This window comes from Diadema antillarum, unplaced genomic scaffold, assembly GCF_040938485.1.
Source record: "Diadema antillarum isolate AM-2024a unplaced genomic scaffold, OU_Dant_1.0 seq00000503_RagTag, whole genome shotgun sequence".
NCBI classification, from domain to species: Eukaryota; Metazoa; Echinodermata; class Echinoidea; order Diadematoida; family Diadematidae; genus Diadema; species Diadema antillarum.
Genome location: NW_027271460.1, coordinates 1,058,290 through 1,075,000, shown reverse-complemented (window position 1 = coordinate 1,075,000; position 16,711 = coordinate 1,058,290). Strand labels below are relative to the sequence as shown.

The following is a 16,711-nucleotide window of genomic DNA, read 5'->3' as shown; positions in this document are numbered from 1 at the left end:
CAGTAGCAAGTCGAAGAAATGTGCACTTTATTCAAAAAGTAAAGTTTTGTGAAATTCTCTTTTTATTTTCCTTATATAGTTGTACGCATGTGACATCATACACTGTAGTAGTCTTCTCTTCCAGCAGTGACTGCGCAGATACTTAAAATATTCGTAACTTTTGAACGGATTGTCCAATTTTCCTCAAACTTTCACTGATGTGTTCCACTAATATTGCTGCATTCTCTCAATCCTTATGTATATGAAGGTGGACTTGTCCTTTAAATAAGCATTCCTGTTGGACTCAAAACGCATTGTAGAACTAACCATATCTACCTTCTCTATAGTGGTATACCAACGATATATACATAGGCCTACATACATACATGTATAATATGTAAATATGATATTTATTATATATACACTTAAAAGTGTTTATCATTATTATCACTACTATTATGATGATGATAATGACGACGACGATGATGATGATATTATTATCATTCTTCTTCTTCTTCTTCTTCTTCTTCTTCTTCTTATTATTATTATTATTATTATTATTATTATTATTATCATTATTATGATTATGATTATGATTATAATCACCATTATTATTGATACATGTATCTATGTATTGTACAATTTGGATATGATTCATGGCCACATGAAATTATCGTGTCACTATTTACCACGTACAGGCAATGACTTCTCAGCCTCGACGGGCGAGCAGATCTCCAACAAGTCAGACCAGTGGTTGGGGGCAGCTATGGGGAGCGGAGGGCCCAATGGACCCCTGGTGGTAAGATGCTGTGCTTTTACTGCTCTGTATACAGTTTTCTATTCTCTTATACACCACGCTCATTCTTGGGTCCCGGCTTGCTAAATTCTTCCTTTTGTGCTTTTCATATATGAAAGTCAATGTCTGCGTTTCATTGCAATCATTACACTATTGCCTAGTAAAATATACGGAATATGTCGGGAATATTCATCAAGTATCACCAATTGGCTTTAACTACAGACTTTTTCCGAATTTCCGAACTTAATAATTATTTGTATTTTGATGTGTGAGTGTGTGTGTGTGTGTGTGTGTGTGTGTGCATGTCCGTGATGTATGTGTGTTTGTGTGTGTGTATGTGCGCACATGTGTGTGTGTTTGTTAGTTTTACATAATTATATTTTTGATGTCTCAGACTTCTTCAAGTTGCAGAAGTATCAGCTCACATGAACTTTCTGGTCTTTGTTCTGCTGTGACATCTGATTTTGCTAATTAGAGCAGGTTCCGATCTTCACGTGTGCATGTTATTATGCAGTGTTGGAAAGAATGTGTGTACGCACTTTCACATTTCTTCGTGGAGCTCCTGTAGTACGCATGTTACACATGTGTATAGTTAGTAGCTACATGATTGCATGAAAGTTCATACCATGTCAAGGGACCCTGTACACTTTTCCCAGTACTTCATAGAAAAAAAAATAATAAGAGTGCAGCTGGAAAATCGCTTTTTCGTTTCTAACCAGAAAAAGTGTAAAATCAACACGAAACCGGCGCCATTATAAAACAAGCGAACATCGATGTGAATCAGATATACAGTACATCCACTAACAACATAATTAGCGGGTCAAACAAATCTTTTACTCGTGCATTCTATTAGGGCCACCTGCGAAACGCATTGTCTACACGCATTATAACGTGCCACCTGCCTGAAATTACGCCTATAACAAGTATCAAACGAGGAGAGGGTGGGGAGTGGACGAAGTAACCAACATTTGCCCTTTTTGAGTCAGTCACTGGTGTGATGATTGGACCGTCCTTGGGGTAAAAATGGTGTCAAAAAGAATTCCCTTCTCTATTGCCCTAGAGAGAGAGAGAGGGGGGGGGGGGGGCGGAGAAGAGTGCAGTCCTATGACCTCACATGAACTTTAACTTCGTTACGAAGATGTTGATAGTATGACTGCGTTACAATACAAGAAGCTAATGCATTAGCGAATTAGAAAAACAAAAATCAATACAAAGTGCGTTGGCATTATGGAAAGGATGCGTTTAAGGAGACACTTTTACGCCATGATCAAGTCAATCAAATAAAAAGAGTGAAGCCATATCATAAACACAACATTGAAAGTTTCATAAAAAGCGGATGAAAAAAAAAGACAGCTGTGGAACTCGTTCGAAAAAAATTATAATGGAGATCCGTGACTGAAATCATCCTGTTAAGAAGTAGAATTCACATTTTGCTGAATCTCTATTCCCACTTCTTGATTCGAAGAAATGATAAAGATAAAGAAGAAAAGGGTTTGTTACCATATCGTCCTATTTAGATACAGAAATGTATTTTGTGACGTTGATCGCAGTCACTGCGGATAAAGACCCATGAAGGGAAACCATGTGGTCATCTACCCTCTACAGGAAGTACCTTAACCCTCTTTTCAAATCATTATCTCCTCATACTCACTTTTCTCACAATGGCGACCACCAGATCGTAATTACGATCATCGATTCTCGCGGCCTTGTAGTGTCTGACAAATTATTACGAGCAGGAGAAAGTCATTGTGTCCAACTTTTACATTTTGCGCTGCCCATCTGGTAAAATATATATTTTACTGACCTTTCAAGAAGAGGTAAACGCCGATTAAGAAAGCAGTATACATGTACTAGTAGTCAATCAGATTCGTGTCAAATCATTAAAGTTTAATGCTCATTGTCGACTTTAATTGCAGAAAGTGGTATTTTCAACAGACACGTAAATATTTGGCACTTTGTGCTTGACAGCGTAAGTGACGAGGGCGTTGAGGTGATTAAAGTGTAATCAACTGAGTTGTATCGTGTCCGTGGGAGGTGCAGCGTGAAAGGTAATCCCTACGGGACGTCTTTTGCACTGTGCAGAAAACTAATATACCTATGCAAGGCCAGATACTGTCAATCACAGTAGATGAAAATTAGTCGATTTGAATAAATTATTTGAATAGTTACGCATGAGGGATCAGAACCATAACTGGCTATCTGGCGGAAGGTCGGTAACCTATGTGGATATGGTCCCTGTCTAGTAGTCAGGAGGTTGCTTATTCGAACTCCCATGTAAAGATGTATGCCGATAATTCTTAGTATGGCTGTTACTCAAACACTGAATAATCCGCGTTTATTCACGTCGATGAAGGGCAATTTGTCAATCAGTCATAACAAAAACAACTCGACTTCAGAATCATTGACGTGAATGAAAGTTACTCCTCATGAACAGCAAGGTACAGGTTGCTCAGACAATAAGTTTCGCTCATTGTATGTTCTTATCCTACGTGTCTGAAGAGTTCATGAGGTGAAAAGAAAAGAGATGAAAAACAGAATCAGATAATTCCGCCATTCTTATGTGAATGGAACACTTAAACAGGACCCAAATTGGTGTGCAAAGATCCTACTTTTAAGGTCCAGAAGAACAGGGTCAATTCAAAATCTAAGATATCCCTAAAGGTGTACATGGCAGTGGTCAGTGGTGGGACCGATTGGGTACTTGATGAGTGGGTCACCTGATGTGTTCGATGGCAAGAATCACCTTAGCACTTACTTACCATGCTGACGTGAGTGTTGATATAATACATAATATAATTTTTTTTTCTCTATGAGGGGACTGCATTCTACAAGCTCTGCTTTTTTAGCAGTCCCTCCATTTCCAGCAAATTTGTTTCTGCCTTTACCACAGTGACGTAACAGTTATTTGTATCTCTGCTGATAATTTACCTGTATCTCATTTACAATGTTGTTCTGCTCATCGCATTGTAGTACTGATTTCCTGACATCTGTGTATACGAGTGTTTCATTGTATTTCTAATTATTTGTTTGTTGGAAATGAAATAAATCAATTTGAAGTTGAACTTGAACTTGATAATACAAATTTATGGTGATGTTAGGGTTGATACAAAGTTGTTCACATTTCACACGTGGACCCCATTTCAAGGACCAGGGGCAGGTCATTATTGACCAACCATCAAGGGGGAACCACAGGGAGGTTGCACCATTTGTCTTGAAACTATAAACTATCTCTTCCTTTGAATCATGTACATTTTAATCTATATATTGATGCTTTCTTAAGGTATTACAGAAAAGAATTTTGATTCATGTATGAAATTATGTTGAAAATAAAGCGAACAAGCAAACAAACTATTGAAATGTGAAAGTCAAGCCCCCGTTACTCTTGTCTTTATTCTGTCGCAATTTCTATCCCGAAATTATCTTTGACGTTTCGAAGATTTCCTCTCATTTTTTGTTTGTTGTTGTTGTTTTTTGTTTGTTTGTTTGTTTGTTTGTTTTATTTTTTTTTGGGGGGGGGTCATACATATTTCCTATAGGACGGTATAATGCGTATTATAGTGAAGTATGGAGTCAAATGAAGCAATATGAATGGAGACTGTTTTCAGAAGCACGTATACAAGCATACAATTACATTATGCCGAAGTTTTATGATATGACAAAGTCGACTATATCTGGTAACACGCGATACCCAAGAGAAATGATTTCATTTTCCACCTTTCAATGCTGTTATTGTCACCGAGGACTGAGTTTCATTCCACTCGCCTCACTCAATGATTCTCCCCTTTGCTATCCCCTCCTATATTATAGTCTGGGTGCAAAAGGCTGAACCTTAATTTACCCTCAGTCCATTTTACTTTATTCATTTTTTATTTTTTGTGTGTGGGGAGGGGCACAGGATAAATTTACCCTATTTCGAGGGTGCTGAATCCGAACTTGGGTGATGGGACTTTCGCATCCTTTAGAGTTGTGAGATATTCAAAATAGCCCCAACCCCCCCCCCCCACCCCCACACACACAAAAGAAGAGAAATTCCTTTGATATTTCCTTGATGATGGTAAAATTGAAATAGAAATAATAACAATGAAAATAAGAATGAAAATAGAATGAAAAATCCGTAAGGATGCAAGAGTTCAATCATCCGGATTTTCATTCAGCGCCCTCGAAATAGGATAAACTATAGTGGTTTTTTTTTCTTCTTTTTTACACCATGTATAACGAAATAATTATGTAGGAATTTCAGGTCTTGGCGGCCATCTTGATATCTCAACATCTCAAGAATGCAAGAGTTGCATCGTCTAATTTCGGATTCAGCATCATCGAAATAGGAAAAAATACAATCAAAAGACATCGGGCGGAAGATAAAAACACGAGTAGGACCAAAATCTAACTTTGTCACCCAGTCTATCCCTCCCGGTAATTCGTTTCATTTCTACACCTGATATCCCTGAAAATCATTGAAGATTTACCCCTTATTTTTCCGATATCAATTCGCCCCACCCCAACTCCCCCCCCCCCCCCCCCCCCCCCCCTCACCCGACAACTCGTCCACCACCAGATCTGTCGTCCACGGTACCAGTACTATTTCGACAAGAAAGACGGCACACAGCAACGCGACCTTCTTGGCGGTTGTTTCGTCCTCGGGCAGGAGGACTTCGAAAATCCGATCAGTCTCCTTCCCTGCATAAGTGGCGGTGAGTATCCCCATGGTCCCTCTAACGTAAGCAGGAGTCACACTGTCCCGAAGTTGAGCAAAGATGGACACGCGATTAAGGAAATGTTCAATTCGGCTCTGATCGTAAAAACATCGGATCATTCATGAAGGTATCGTAACATCGTACGACCGCCGGGGGAGATTCTCAGGTTCCAGCAGCAACTCATTGAGCTGCGGGAAAGTGTTCGTGTAGCCAATACGTTTCCTTCGTGTGCCCTTCGGGAAAACTTCATTACAAAGAGTCATATCTTCGTGTAGCTTTCTCGTGTGGTTCAGGTGCCATCGTGTAAACTTCTGTATATGGGGTGCCAAGTGTCGCAAGTTCAATTTCGTCGACGAAATGACTGATTTCGTAACGAAAGGGACCATGCGACACTTGGCGCCCCATATCTGTAGGCATCGTACTTGCTTCGGCTGTTGGTTGGTTTCTGACCACATACGGGACCAACTTCGCACGAATTGGAATATGCCGTACTTTGATATTCGTCTTGTCATCTTGTGTCAGCTTCGGAACAGTGTGACGCCACTTCTAATAAATTTTGAGCATTCGCTGGGTTCAGGAACGCACTGTCAATGTGCTAATTTTCGTGAAGCTATTCACATGCACAATATCAGCGAAGAATAATCATATGCTCGTTTGTTGTTGTTGTTATTGTGGTTGTTGTGGCTTTTTTTTTTCTCATATCAATTTGTCATCTGTTTCAGGCTTCAAAGCAATTTGCCATAAAATGAATTTTTGCCGTCATTTCATCAACTCATAGATACTGATATGCCCTAATGTTATTGCTTACGTGTAATATGCAAGTAGTTTCAAGTGAAAGGAGTGTTCGTTATGCTAGAAATGGGTCAAGTTGGATAAAACAATACTACAAGTGTCCATGCAAAGCTAAACAAGCAATAATAAGCTACCCATGTCTGATAATCAGAATATTAGTAAATATTATGTAGCGTGAGACGTTGTAACATGGTTACTAACTGTGATAGGACAGTCTGGCCAAATAGTCCTGAGATTCTATTATTTGTGACATTTTGTTTTTGTTTTTGTTTTTTGTGTTTTTTCCTTTATCATGTAGCGATCTATTTCCTTCGTGGCTGTGTTCATATTATTGTGTCAAAGCTGTTCAGTTCGTAAACAGCCACTGATCGATATGAATTCAAGACAAAGTATAACGCTCTGTGTGGGTGTTCGTGTACAATACAGTTTAAGAATACGAACATTAATCACGTCATCGGGAGTCACAGTCATGTTTGACCTATAATATGGTGAAGATTGTGAAACAGTTCGTCTCATTGTTGATATAAAACTGATTCTACACGTAATCTCATGTTAGTCAGATATGGAATGGGCCTGCGAGTTCATTAATACATTTTAATGTTGAGCAATTTAGAAACGGAGGAAGATGAGTTGAGATCACAGACGGGGACTGTATGTATAGAGTCTCATGTACCTTGCAATTATATGCAAATCTCTTCTGTGTTATGTCATTTGTCTAGGTGATCGACGGTGTCAGTTTGGGTTTAGCGTCGATGTTCATCAGGTATTTGTTCTGTATTATCAGTCTCCCCTCTAAAATAAGATCAAGAATTGCTATAATTACAAGTTTCTTGAAGCAAAACAGTAGTACATTTAAGAATCTTCTTTTTTGTCATTCCGTTGATTGTTGTTGTTTGGGGATCTTTTTCTGTTCCATTTCGTTTCCGGTAAACATTGGTAATTGTTAGCAAATATTTTACCGTAGTATTGAATGTGAAGAGGTAAACTTGCGATTTTATATGCGTATTTCGTTTGCATGCTGAGGCCGTCATTTGTAGTCATCAGAATAAAAAATATTAGACACAATTTACGGAAATTTCTGGGTGTATATGTGGTCACGAAGAAATGTAATGTAAAGGACTGCTTGAAACGAGGTTTAGATTGGATGTTATATTTTTACCTTTCCATTAATTCCATTAATTTGTATAGAGTGAGTATTATTATTCACTTTCTATATGCTCGTTTACAATTATGGTGTTGTATCTTATAGGACCATATCATGTATGGAGCAATCGGACTTGGAAGGCATGAAGGTAAGATGTAATGTTTTTACTTAGTTTGTATCCATAGATTCAATCAAAACAAAAGCAATGTACCTGTCGGTGAAAATGAAAAGGCAAGTTCATGCATCATTATGAAACCAAGGAGGATACTCCAGGTATCATAGACAAATGATAGAAAGAGAGAGAGAGAGAGAGAAAAAAAAAAAACTTGTCCACCTCGTTTTGAAACTTGACGAAGCTGAGTTTTGTTTTTGTTTTTGTTTGTGAGTAAACTGTCAAATATGACGTCATGAGTTATGTAGGCCTATCATATGTTGCGAAAGCGAGTTCCTACAAAACTTGGAACCCACACATGCCACATACAGTAAGACAAGCCGCATCTTAGCCATCCTATACAACAGCTTGGTCAAGACTATTGGCTCTAAAATATGATTTATTGATACGAATGGTTATGGACTTTGAATGATTTTGGTGTTTGCTTGCTTGCATGCTTGCTTGCTCTTGTGGGCTCGCTTCAATCATTCGATCGTTCGATCATTGAAATGTTAATCTCGATGTGTTGTTGTTGTTGTTGTTTTATAGAAAGAAAGAAGAGAGAGAAAAATGGGGCCCTATACAAATAATTTGCCCCAGACAGCACTTAAGATAAAACAGACATTATAAATCTTAGAAAAATATAAACAAGACTATTAAATATATATGTATGTACCAAGTCTCCACGAGGGAGCTCATATCGTCTCCACGAGGGAGCTCATTAAGTGTGGTGTCCCCCCCCCCCATATACTTTCACCTTACGTGTCTATACATGTAGTGCCTTATTTTGCATCATCGCGTGCAATAGAACTATGGCAATCATACTTTCTAGGTAATTTCACGTTACCATGGCCTTTACAGAGGAACGCCATTCCAGTTATAAAGTGGCAAATTAAAAAAAAAAATAGGGAAGTGGCATTGTTTAAAGGGGTGGTACAGTTTTGGTTGAGACCTTATTTCAGGTTTCTAACATTTTTTGGTGAGATAATGAGAAACCTCTTATGAAACATGAAAGAGCATGTAATTCTATGAGGAATTCAACGTTTATTTGATGAAAATTGGTTTTGAAATGGCTGAAATATCCAAAAAGAGCGATTCTAATAAAGTGTGGGACCCACACTTTATTACGATCGCTTTATTTTACTTTGTTTTTGGATGTCTCAGTCATTCCAAACCCGATTTTCATCAAATAAACTTTGAATTCCTCTTAAAATTGTATACTCTGTACTATATCATAAGTGTTTTCATGGTATCTCGCAAAAAGTTAAAAGCCCAATTCTCATCTCCACCAATACTGTACCATATCCCTTTAACATTGTTAAGTTTCGCAATATAATTTCTGCCTAAAAGTTGTCATACGATTAATATGAATAAGATATGCAAATAAATGAGTTTGTGATGTCATCGCATTGCAATTTTCCATTGTCCGTGTACCAAAAAAATGACAAACATTCAATGTTTCTGTTATCAAAGTCTAAAATATTATGCTATTCCTGGTTTAATAACTTCAGAATATTGATCATTTAGATCTATCAGGATTTGAGACTAGGACGTAATTGTGTTTGAATGAAAACTGGAAATTTAAAGATTTTATGTACAAGCTATATGGCAAGTTGAGAGGAGATGTTCACTTCAGTATTTGCATATTTATATTGACTTTTCACGAACTGTTTCCCGAAAAATTATCGAAACTTCAAAATGTCATAACTTCCTTATTTTCCTCCGATTTTGATCAAATTTTGATTACTGTACTATAAAAGTGTTATTCCTACTTTTCTGACTAAACTTATTCAACCGCACTGGAATTTCGTTGCTATTCCACTCCTAAATGGTAAATCAGGATGTTGACATCCCTAGGCAAAGTAATGCCTGTCGAAATGTATATAGTGAAGAGTCATATCTGTTTGACCGAGTCGCATGCACAGGGATGCTGCTAATTTTGTGGTTTTACTGGCCTGAATGATGACAAGGGGGGGGGGGGGTATTCGATTAGTTGTAAAAAAGATTCTCCTGATAATTATGACATGGAGTCGATGATTCTTTCTACTATACGCATAGGATTTTCATGTGGGTCAGATGTTAAACACGGACTCTCGTACCACGTGTAGAATAAATATGATAACTGGTCTGCTGCTAATGGTAACCCAAGATTAAGGTTAAAGGGTCCTGGTGTGATTTGAGGAGATGACTGATGATGATGTCATCATAGGATCATAGACATGATAGACTTAGCCGACTTGGATATCATCTCTATACTTGCTAATTCTAATCCCGTACGTATCTTGTCCTTTTGTGTTGGCGGTCAACACCCTTAATGATATACTGTGTATGTGTCGGTTGGCAGTCACGGTTATGGTATGTATACAATTAATTGTCATACTACTAGTAGGCACGTTTTCGATGAGAATAGTCAACTTACGAAACTATTTAGATGTGTTTAACCTTGGCTATGCGGTCGGTGCGAGAGAAATCCCGTGTGAACACGTAGAGTGACTTGCATTCAAGCTCAGTAATAGTACTGAGAGTAAGGATAGACCATTGTTCATCTAATTACCCTTGGTTTCAATTATACGAGTTCAAGATAACATGCACGTGTGAGTGTATATTTCAATTTCTTGACGTTTTTAGTTTAGAACCGCGTGACTATAGTATTTGCAAGTGTTCTGTTTATTTCAAAAATAGACGCAAAAACAAAGCAAGAACATGAAGTCGCTGAAGCCACGGCAGTTGTTTTAATGTAAACCTATAATTCATCCTTGTATCAGACGCATCATTTCGGTGTACAATGACATAGATTTATAGATTATGTTCCATATTGTACAGTATATATTTTGTTTGTTTTTTAATCTGGTTTTCAGGTCAATTTTGGACGAGTGACACCCGTGGAATGAACAGACAAAAACGACCGACGAAAAGGGGTACTTCGCCAGAAGATGATATCTATATGGGTGCGTCACTGAGTATATATATATATATATAATTGAATATAATATGGTAATCTGATATTATGTATGATACAGTACATTCAAAAAGTATCAGAATTAATGTTAGAATGTTTTTTCTTTCATCAATGAGACGCGTGATGAAATAATTTTCTTATGTGAGAATCTTATTTCAAACTCACATGTTTTTTTGATGTGCTTATATTATATCAACGTCCTTTAAAGGACAAGTTCACCTTCATAAACATAAGGATTGAGAAAATGCAACAATGTTAGTAGAACACATCAGTGAAAGTTTGAGGAAAATTGGACAATCGATGCAAAAATTATGAATTTTTTAAATTTTTGTCTTGGAACCGCTGGATGAGGAGACTACTACAGCTTGTGAGTCATATGCGTACAACAGTATAAAGAAAATGTAAAAGAAAATTCAACATATTTTCACTTTTTTCGCATAATAAAAGAGCACTTGACTTGCCTCTTTCTAAAGGCAGGGGGAATAATATTACCCATAACATTTGTCGGTAACGATTCAAGGGAATGTATACTTTTTTCAACAGATGGAATTTTGTGAAATTCTCTTTATATTTTCCTTATATTGTTGTACGCATGTGACATCTAAGTTATTCATACACTGCAGTAGTCTTCTCATCCAGCGGGTACTGCACAAAAACTTCAAAAATTCATAACTTTTGAACGGATTGTCTGATTTTCCTCAAACTTTCAATGATGTGTTCTACTAATATTGCTACATTCTCTCAATCCTTATGTTTATGAAGGTGAACTTGTCCTTTAAGTTCGTCCATTGTCAGTTCTATGAGTAAGCTGCCTCACATACTGGCCCATGTACTCTTGCTTTTTGCGGCTTTTACTTTCAAAATAGAGAGGAGTGGGGTAGAGTTCATGATACAACCAAACCTGTAATTCAGAGGTTGTTATAATTGTCAGATTTTCTCATCTCTTGATCGGAAGTATCCATTAGAATCTAGTTCTTTTATTTTGGGGAGCGGTATAGGGCGATATGAATTCAAGATACTTTTTACGATATAAGCTGGTTTTCTCGAATTTTTCGTCCCATAAGCATATGCCTCAGAAGTCCTTGGTAACAAAATGTATCACAGCTCTTAGTTTATGGCCCCAACTGGAAAATATTTCCATCTCTAATCACAAATATTATTATATTTACAAGGTAAACGAATAACATAAGTGTTAAAATTTTGACTGAATTAGCATTGACTTTAATAGTCATAAATGAATATAAACAGCGATCAGGAATCTAGATCGCTGCAAATATAAAACGCATTTACTCACTGAAAGCAATTGTTGACAAATTTATACAGAAACGACAACGGAAACAAAAACAAGTCCAAATCGCTAGCCCTGAACTCCGAATGGTATCATTAATATTAACAGACAATACATCAAGGGGTGATCTTAGTGTGACGTGAAGACATCGATGGTAAAACTGATAAGGAGTAAGCTAAAGATCGAGTATTTCCTTTGACGTCTTCAAGTGCTATACGTTTGAGTCATACATCACTGTGTACACAACACAAGAAAGGGAAAAATAACCATATGATACGTAAAATACGATGCGATCGAATTGCAACTTTTAAAAAATGACCCATTTTAACTTTCAAACAGGATATGCCGTAGCGTCGGGAAATTTTAAGGACGACAGCCGACCTGAATATGCTGTCACCATCCCACGGCACAAACAGGCATTTGGGAAGGTAAGATAGCAGACAAACTAGGAAAACAGAATGATAGTATATGATAAAGAAAAACACACAAAACATGTCTATCATTTCAGAGCACTGCAGGTCGCTGACCTTGTAGTGGACTGAGGATGCACCAACCAACAGCTGATCGTGCCAGTTTTGTGCATTGCGAGTTCATTAGACTTTTAGTCGGTTCGTCGCAACAAATCTAACTGGGCAGCTAAGATGACCATCCAGTATTCTTCATGTACTTTTGTTCATCAGTATGATTATATACTGCTTTGCACCATTTTCTTCGTGGTTGTCAGGTTTAATTGTTTCTATATTGTTTCTATAGGTTCTATTACTTTGATTTGACCCATATTTACCAAATACATGCTTCCTGTATATTTCAGAAAGACACTGCTCGTTTTCTGTTCTCGTAGTTTGTATTGCTTGCTTTTCAGGTGGGTTGTTGAGTGGATATGAACTCGAATTCATTCTACGATGTCAATAAGTGAACACTTGAATGTTTATGAACAATCAAATATAGAGTCATAGAAACAGTTAAATAAAAAGGATATGACTGTGATTGACGAGACATAATACAGCACGCTATAATCTAAGTTCAGTCGTTCTGTAAAGATATTGCGCTATCTCAAGATAACATTTTTGTAATATTTAAAAGATATGTGCTAATCCAATTCCGTTTTGTCCATCGTTACATTTATATCGATTACCATAAGTTCTATTATCTAAGCTTCCATACGAGGGAGACTGACTGTGTGTGAAGTAACCTCACAGAAGCTAATGTCCTTCGACCTCAGCCGTTGTCAATATCCTATATCTGAACAAGACGCCCGCCTATTTCTACTGCTACACGTCTAATGCGCACCATCTCCTATTCCAGGGAGTGCAAATACAAGGTTTTTCCGCCTTTAAAGGAACACTTCATACATGTGGGTATGAGATTATGGTATTATATTTCGATGAAGATTGCATGGACTTCGAGGGCTAGACTCGAACCCAGGAGGTTTAAGTAACTCATCTCCCCTCTTGTTGTGTCTGAAGGTAGTCTTGTACAACAGTAACCTGGAACAGTACCATGCCCTGGAGAACGGAGACATGGGGTCATACTTCGGCCACACTCTGGTGGTTTCCGATCTCAACAACGATGGGTAAGTAGAACTCGCCATTGATCTTGGGACTGAGTTGTGATAGAGGATGAATAACCCGCCACGTTTCATTTTAAGGAGTGGAATAGTCATCAGGCGGCAACCCGGGTCAGGCTGGGTGAGGGTGTTACTCCTCTCTTCCATTCTGCTGTAGTTTCTATGGTTACATCTTTCCCTCTCCTATTCTCTCCCTCTTTCTCCCCCCCCCCCTCTCCCTGTATGCCTTCCTCTATCTCTTTCTTGTTCCGCAGTCTCAACACCTCCCTCAACTCTTGAAACTCAACCTACCGCCACCCCCCCCCCCCCCCCCCCATCTCCGTCATCGTCTGAAAACCTGCCATTGATGTGTTGGCACATTCGGTGTACCAATATTAAAGCTAAACATTTTATTCATTGCATCATTCCGGACATCATCGCTATGACTCTTTGATGCATATACCATCAGTATTCTTTCAAAACGGTGTCATGACTTACTCTTTAGTCACTTACAGCTATAGCTTATGTCTTTATCTGATATCATAAGCAGATGTACTGAGTAAGCTATAGGATATTATGTTGATGCTTTTGCACCCCTCCCACTAAAATACAATGAGTCTTAAAACCTCTTGTCGTGTGTTCCGGGCTGTATTTGCATATCTCTTATGTTTCCTACCATTTTTTCTGAAATAATCACATTGGACTTTAAATTCTGTTGATTTACTCAACCTAAAGTGTTGATAACTAAGAAATGACAAGGAAATACAATTTTACATTGTGTCTGACCGATGCTTTCGACAAATCACAAATCTGTGTCTCTGCATAACGTATCGTCGAGGTTTTCATATGTTTCTAGACGTTTTCAAACCATTTTCAATTGACACCCTTTCCTTTTTTGAGGAGTGGGGCTACAAGTAATGAATTAGTAAAAGATATATCATTCGGCATTATCTCTCGCACATTTAGAGAAACTAAAGACAATTTCCCGTTTACGTAGGCCTAAAGGTTAGTCAATGATAAACTCATCAATACATGATTCGATGCTGGGAAATTGTACTTACGTTTGGGTAGAGGAGGTCACTCACTTTGTACGGATGTTGTTACAGATGGGATGACCTGGTTATAGCCGCGCCGCTCTTCACCGATTTGTTCGCTACTAACAGCTCTTCGTGGGAGATTGGGCGAGTCTTCATCTATTACAACGACAGACAGGTGTGGTGCTACATCCTATAAATTCAAATTCTTAAAATGAAGATTTATTCATTTCATTCATTCATTTCATTTATTTCATTCTTTCTTTCTTTTCGGCATACATAACACGAAATGAATCAGAAGATATAACATAGGCATGTATTCGACTTTACATGGTAGATATAGTTAAGAAATACAAAATTATACATGCATACCGGCAAAATACAAAGTTATGGCTGGAGAAAAAAAAAAGAAGAAAGAATTGAGAGGTCCACTGAAAAGCATGCTTGTAAATTGTGGACCACTCAAAGGATTCTTCATGTGAACATATTTGTTTACAAAGACAGGACAGAACAAAACAGGACAGAACGAGACAGGTGAAACACACGACATTACATGACTTGACAGAAGGGTATACCATTGAAAGTAATAAAGCACAAAAGAATAATGGAAAGAAAGGAAAGAAAGAAAAAGAAACATGAAAGGAAAAGCCAACACGCTGAAGATCGGGATCGAACGAGGGAATCGAGGTGTTTAAGAGTTAAACCATGGAAGCATGGAAGATAAACCATGGAAGCAAACTAAAATATAAACCATGTGATAACGCATATCATTCAAAACATATCCATGTATTTGTAATGACAGCGTGTAGTTTGATATGCTTATAATGCCCGTTTTATTTGCCTATATAGTGTGTGAAGTCGTATATGTTGTTGATTTTTAGAAATTTATGTTAACATTATGTCTGGAACAGAAAATGAAAACAAAAAAAAAATGATGATTTTTCATTCATTTTGTCTTCTTCTCATAACTCATGATATTTTCATCTTTTTATGTTTAACTCATGATATCAGTGACTCATGTGTCTGGCATCGTATGACACTTTATGCCATCATCCAGATTTCATGGCACGCTTTGTGTCGCTTGCTTCTCATGCTCAATGTCTGATCTTCCTCCGTCATAACGTAATTCGTATACCATCTTTCTACAAGTCACTGAAGAGAATTAGTTCACAGTTCACTGTCGCCTTTGGGCAACGCCAGACGTACAAACCGGAAAGTAAGGGGGATGGGAGAGAAAACTTTTATACCAACTTTGAGTTGTGTCTGACTAGCTCATCGTCTGATGTTTTTCCTCTTAGCTTTCATACTCTGTGTATATACGAATGCTATGAATTGAAATATCTTTTTTTCTGGCTTTGTTGGTAGGGCGGATTCGGGACACCGGATATAACTAGTGGTAGGGATGTCGGAGGAAGGTTCGGATATTCGGCTGTATCTCTCGGAGATATCAACGTAGATGGTTTTAACGGTACGTGCAGCGTCGCCCTTTCATGGGCGATCTGATCGTCATCTTTTCATTGTATTTCTTTGTGTGGACTGTAAAAGAGGGTTTTGAAACCCATACCCCAGTATTATTGTTACTATCATTATCATTATTATTATTATTATTATTATTATTATTATTATTATTATTATTATCATTATTATGATTATTATTATTATTATCATTATAACTACTACATTTGTACTACTACTACTACTTCTATTACTATTGTTATTATTATCGTTATCATTGTTTTCATCGTCATCATTGGCAGCAGCAATAGCTACAGTAGTAGCAGTAGATCAATATTCGCATAATGTACAGAAGAAATAATATAGAGACGTACAATCGACAAGAACTATTAGGAAAAAAAACTAATATTACTAACATTCAATTTATTATCTATTCGACTCGCTAAAGGGGTTGACTGGAATAACGGTGCACTATTATGTCTGAAAGGTAGCGCCATTGATTTGATTAAAAAAGAAAACAAAACTTAAACACATACGAGGGTATCAGAGGGGCGACGTTTTGGGAATTAAACAAACAAACAAACTTCAATCGAGAGATTTACTTTTGAAAATGTTTTACAGTGAATCGACTTTTAGTAGCCTATAGCCAGTCATCCTACCGCAGTTCGATCACAGCCATATAGGCTTAACTACTTTCAAGACGCTCTGAAAATTGTATTTTTTTTATAAGAGCAGGAAATAGTTTTCTACACCACTTTTATAAAAGGTCTGACCTTTTCACCCAAATAGTGAGTAAAATATTATGATGACAACTGTGTTGTGACCCCGACAAGATTGCTGCAGAAGGGATATTTATATTTTCTTGATTCCTCT

General features: G+C 37.5%; 1 protein-coding gene across 1 annotated transcript in view; it reads left to right on the top strand.

Annotated features, from left to right (window-relative positions):
* LOC139733909 (integrin alpha-PS2-like) overlaps nucleotides 1-16,711 on the top strand; it is a 48,458-nt gene that overhangs the window by 12,730 nt on the left and 19,017 nt on the right. Inside the window, exons 3-11 of the mRNA XM_071644718.1 lie at nucleotides 678-778; nucleotides 5,331-5,466; nucleotides 6,981-7,024; nucleotides 7,511-7,553; nucleotides 10,415-10,504; nucleotides 12,143-12,231; nucleotides 13,270-13,376; nucleotides 14,456-14,561; nucleotides 15,749-15,851. Coding sequence (XP_071500819.1) covers nucleotides 678-778; nucleotides 5,331-5,466; nucleotides 6,981-7,024; nucleotides 7,511-7,553; nucleotides 10,415-10,504; nucleotides 12,143-12,231; nucleotides 13,270-13,376; nucleotides 14,456-14,561; nucleotides 15,749-15,851 — 819 coding nt within the window. The remainder of the gene's footprint in view (nucleotides 1-677; nucleotides 779-5,330; nucleotides 5,467-6,980; nucleotides 7,025-7,510; nucleotides 7,554-10,414; nucleotides 10,505-12,142; nucleotides 12,232-13,269; nucleotides 13,377-14,455; nucleotides 14,562-15,748; nucleotides 15,852-16,711) is intronic.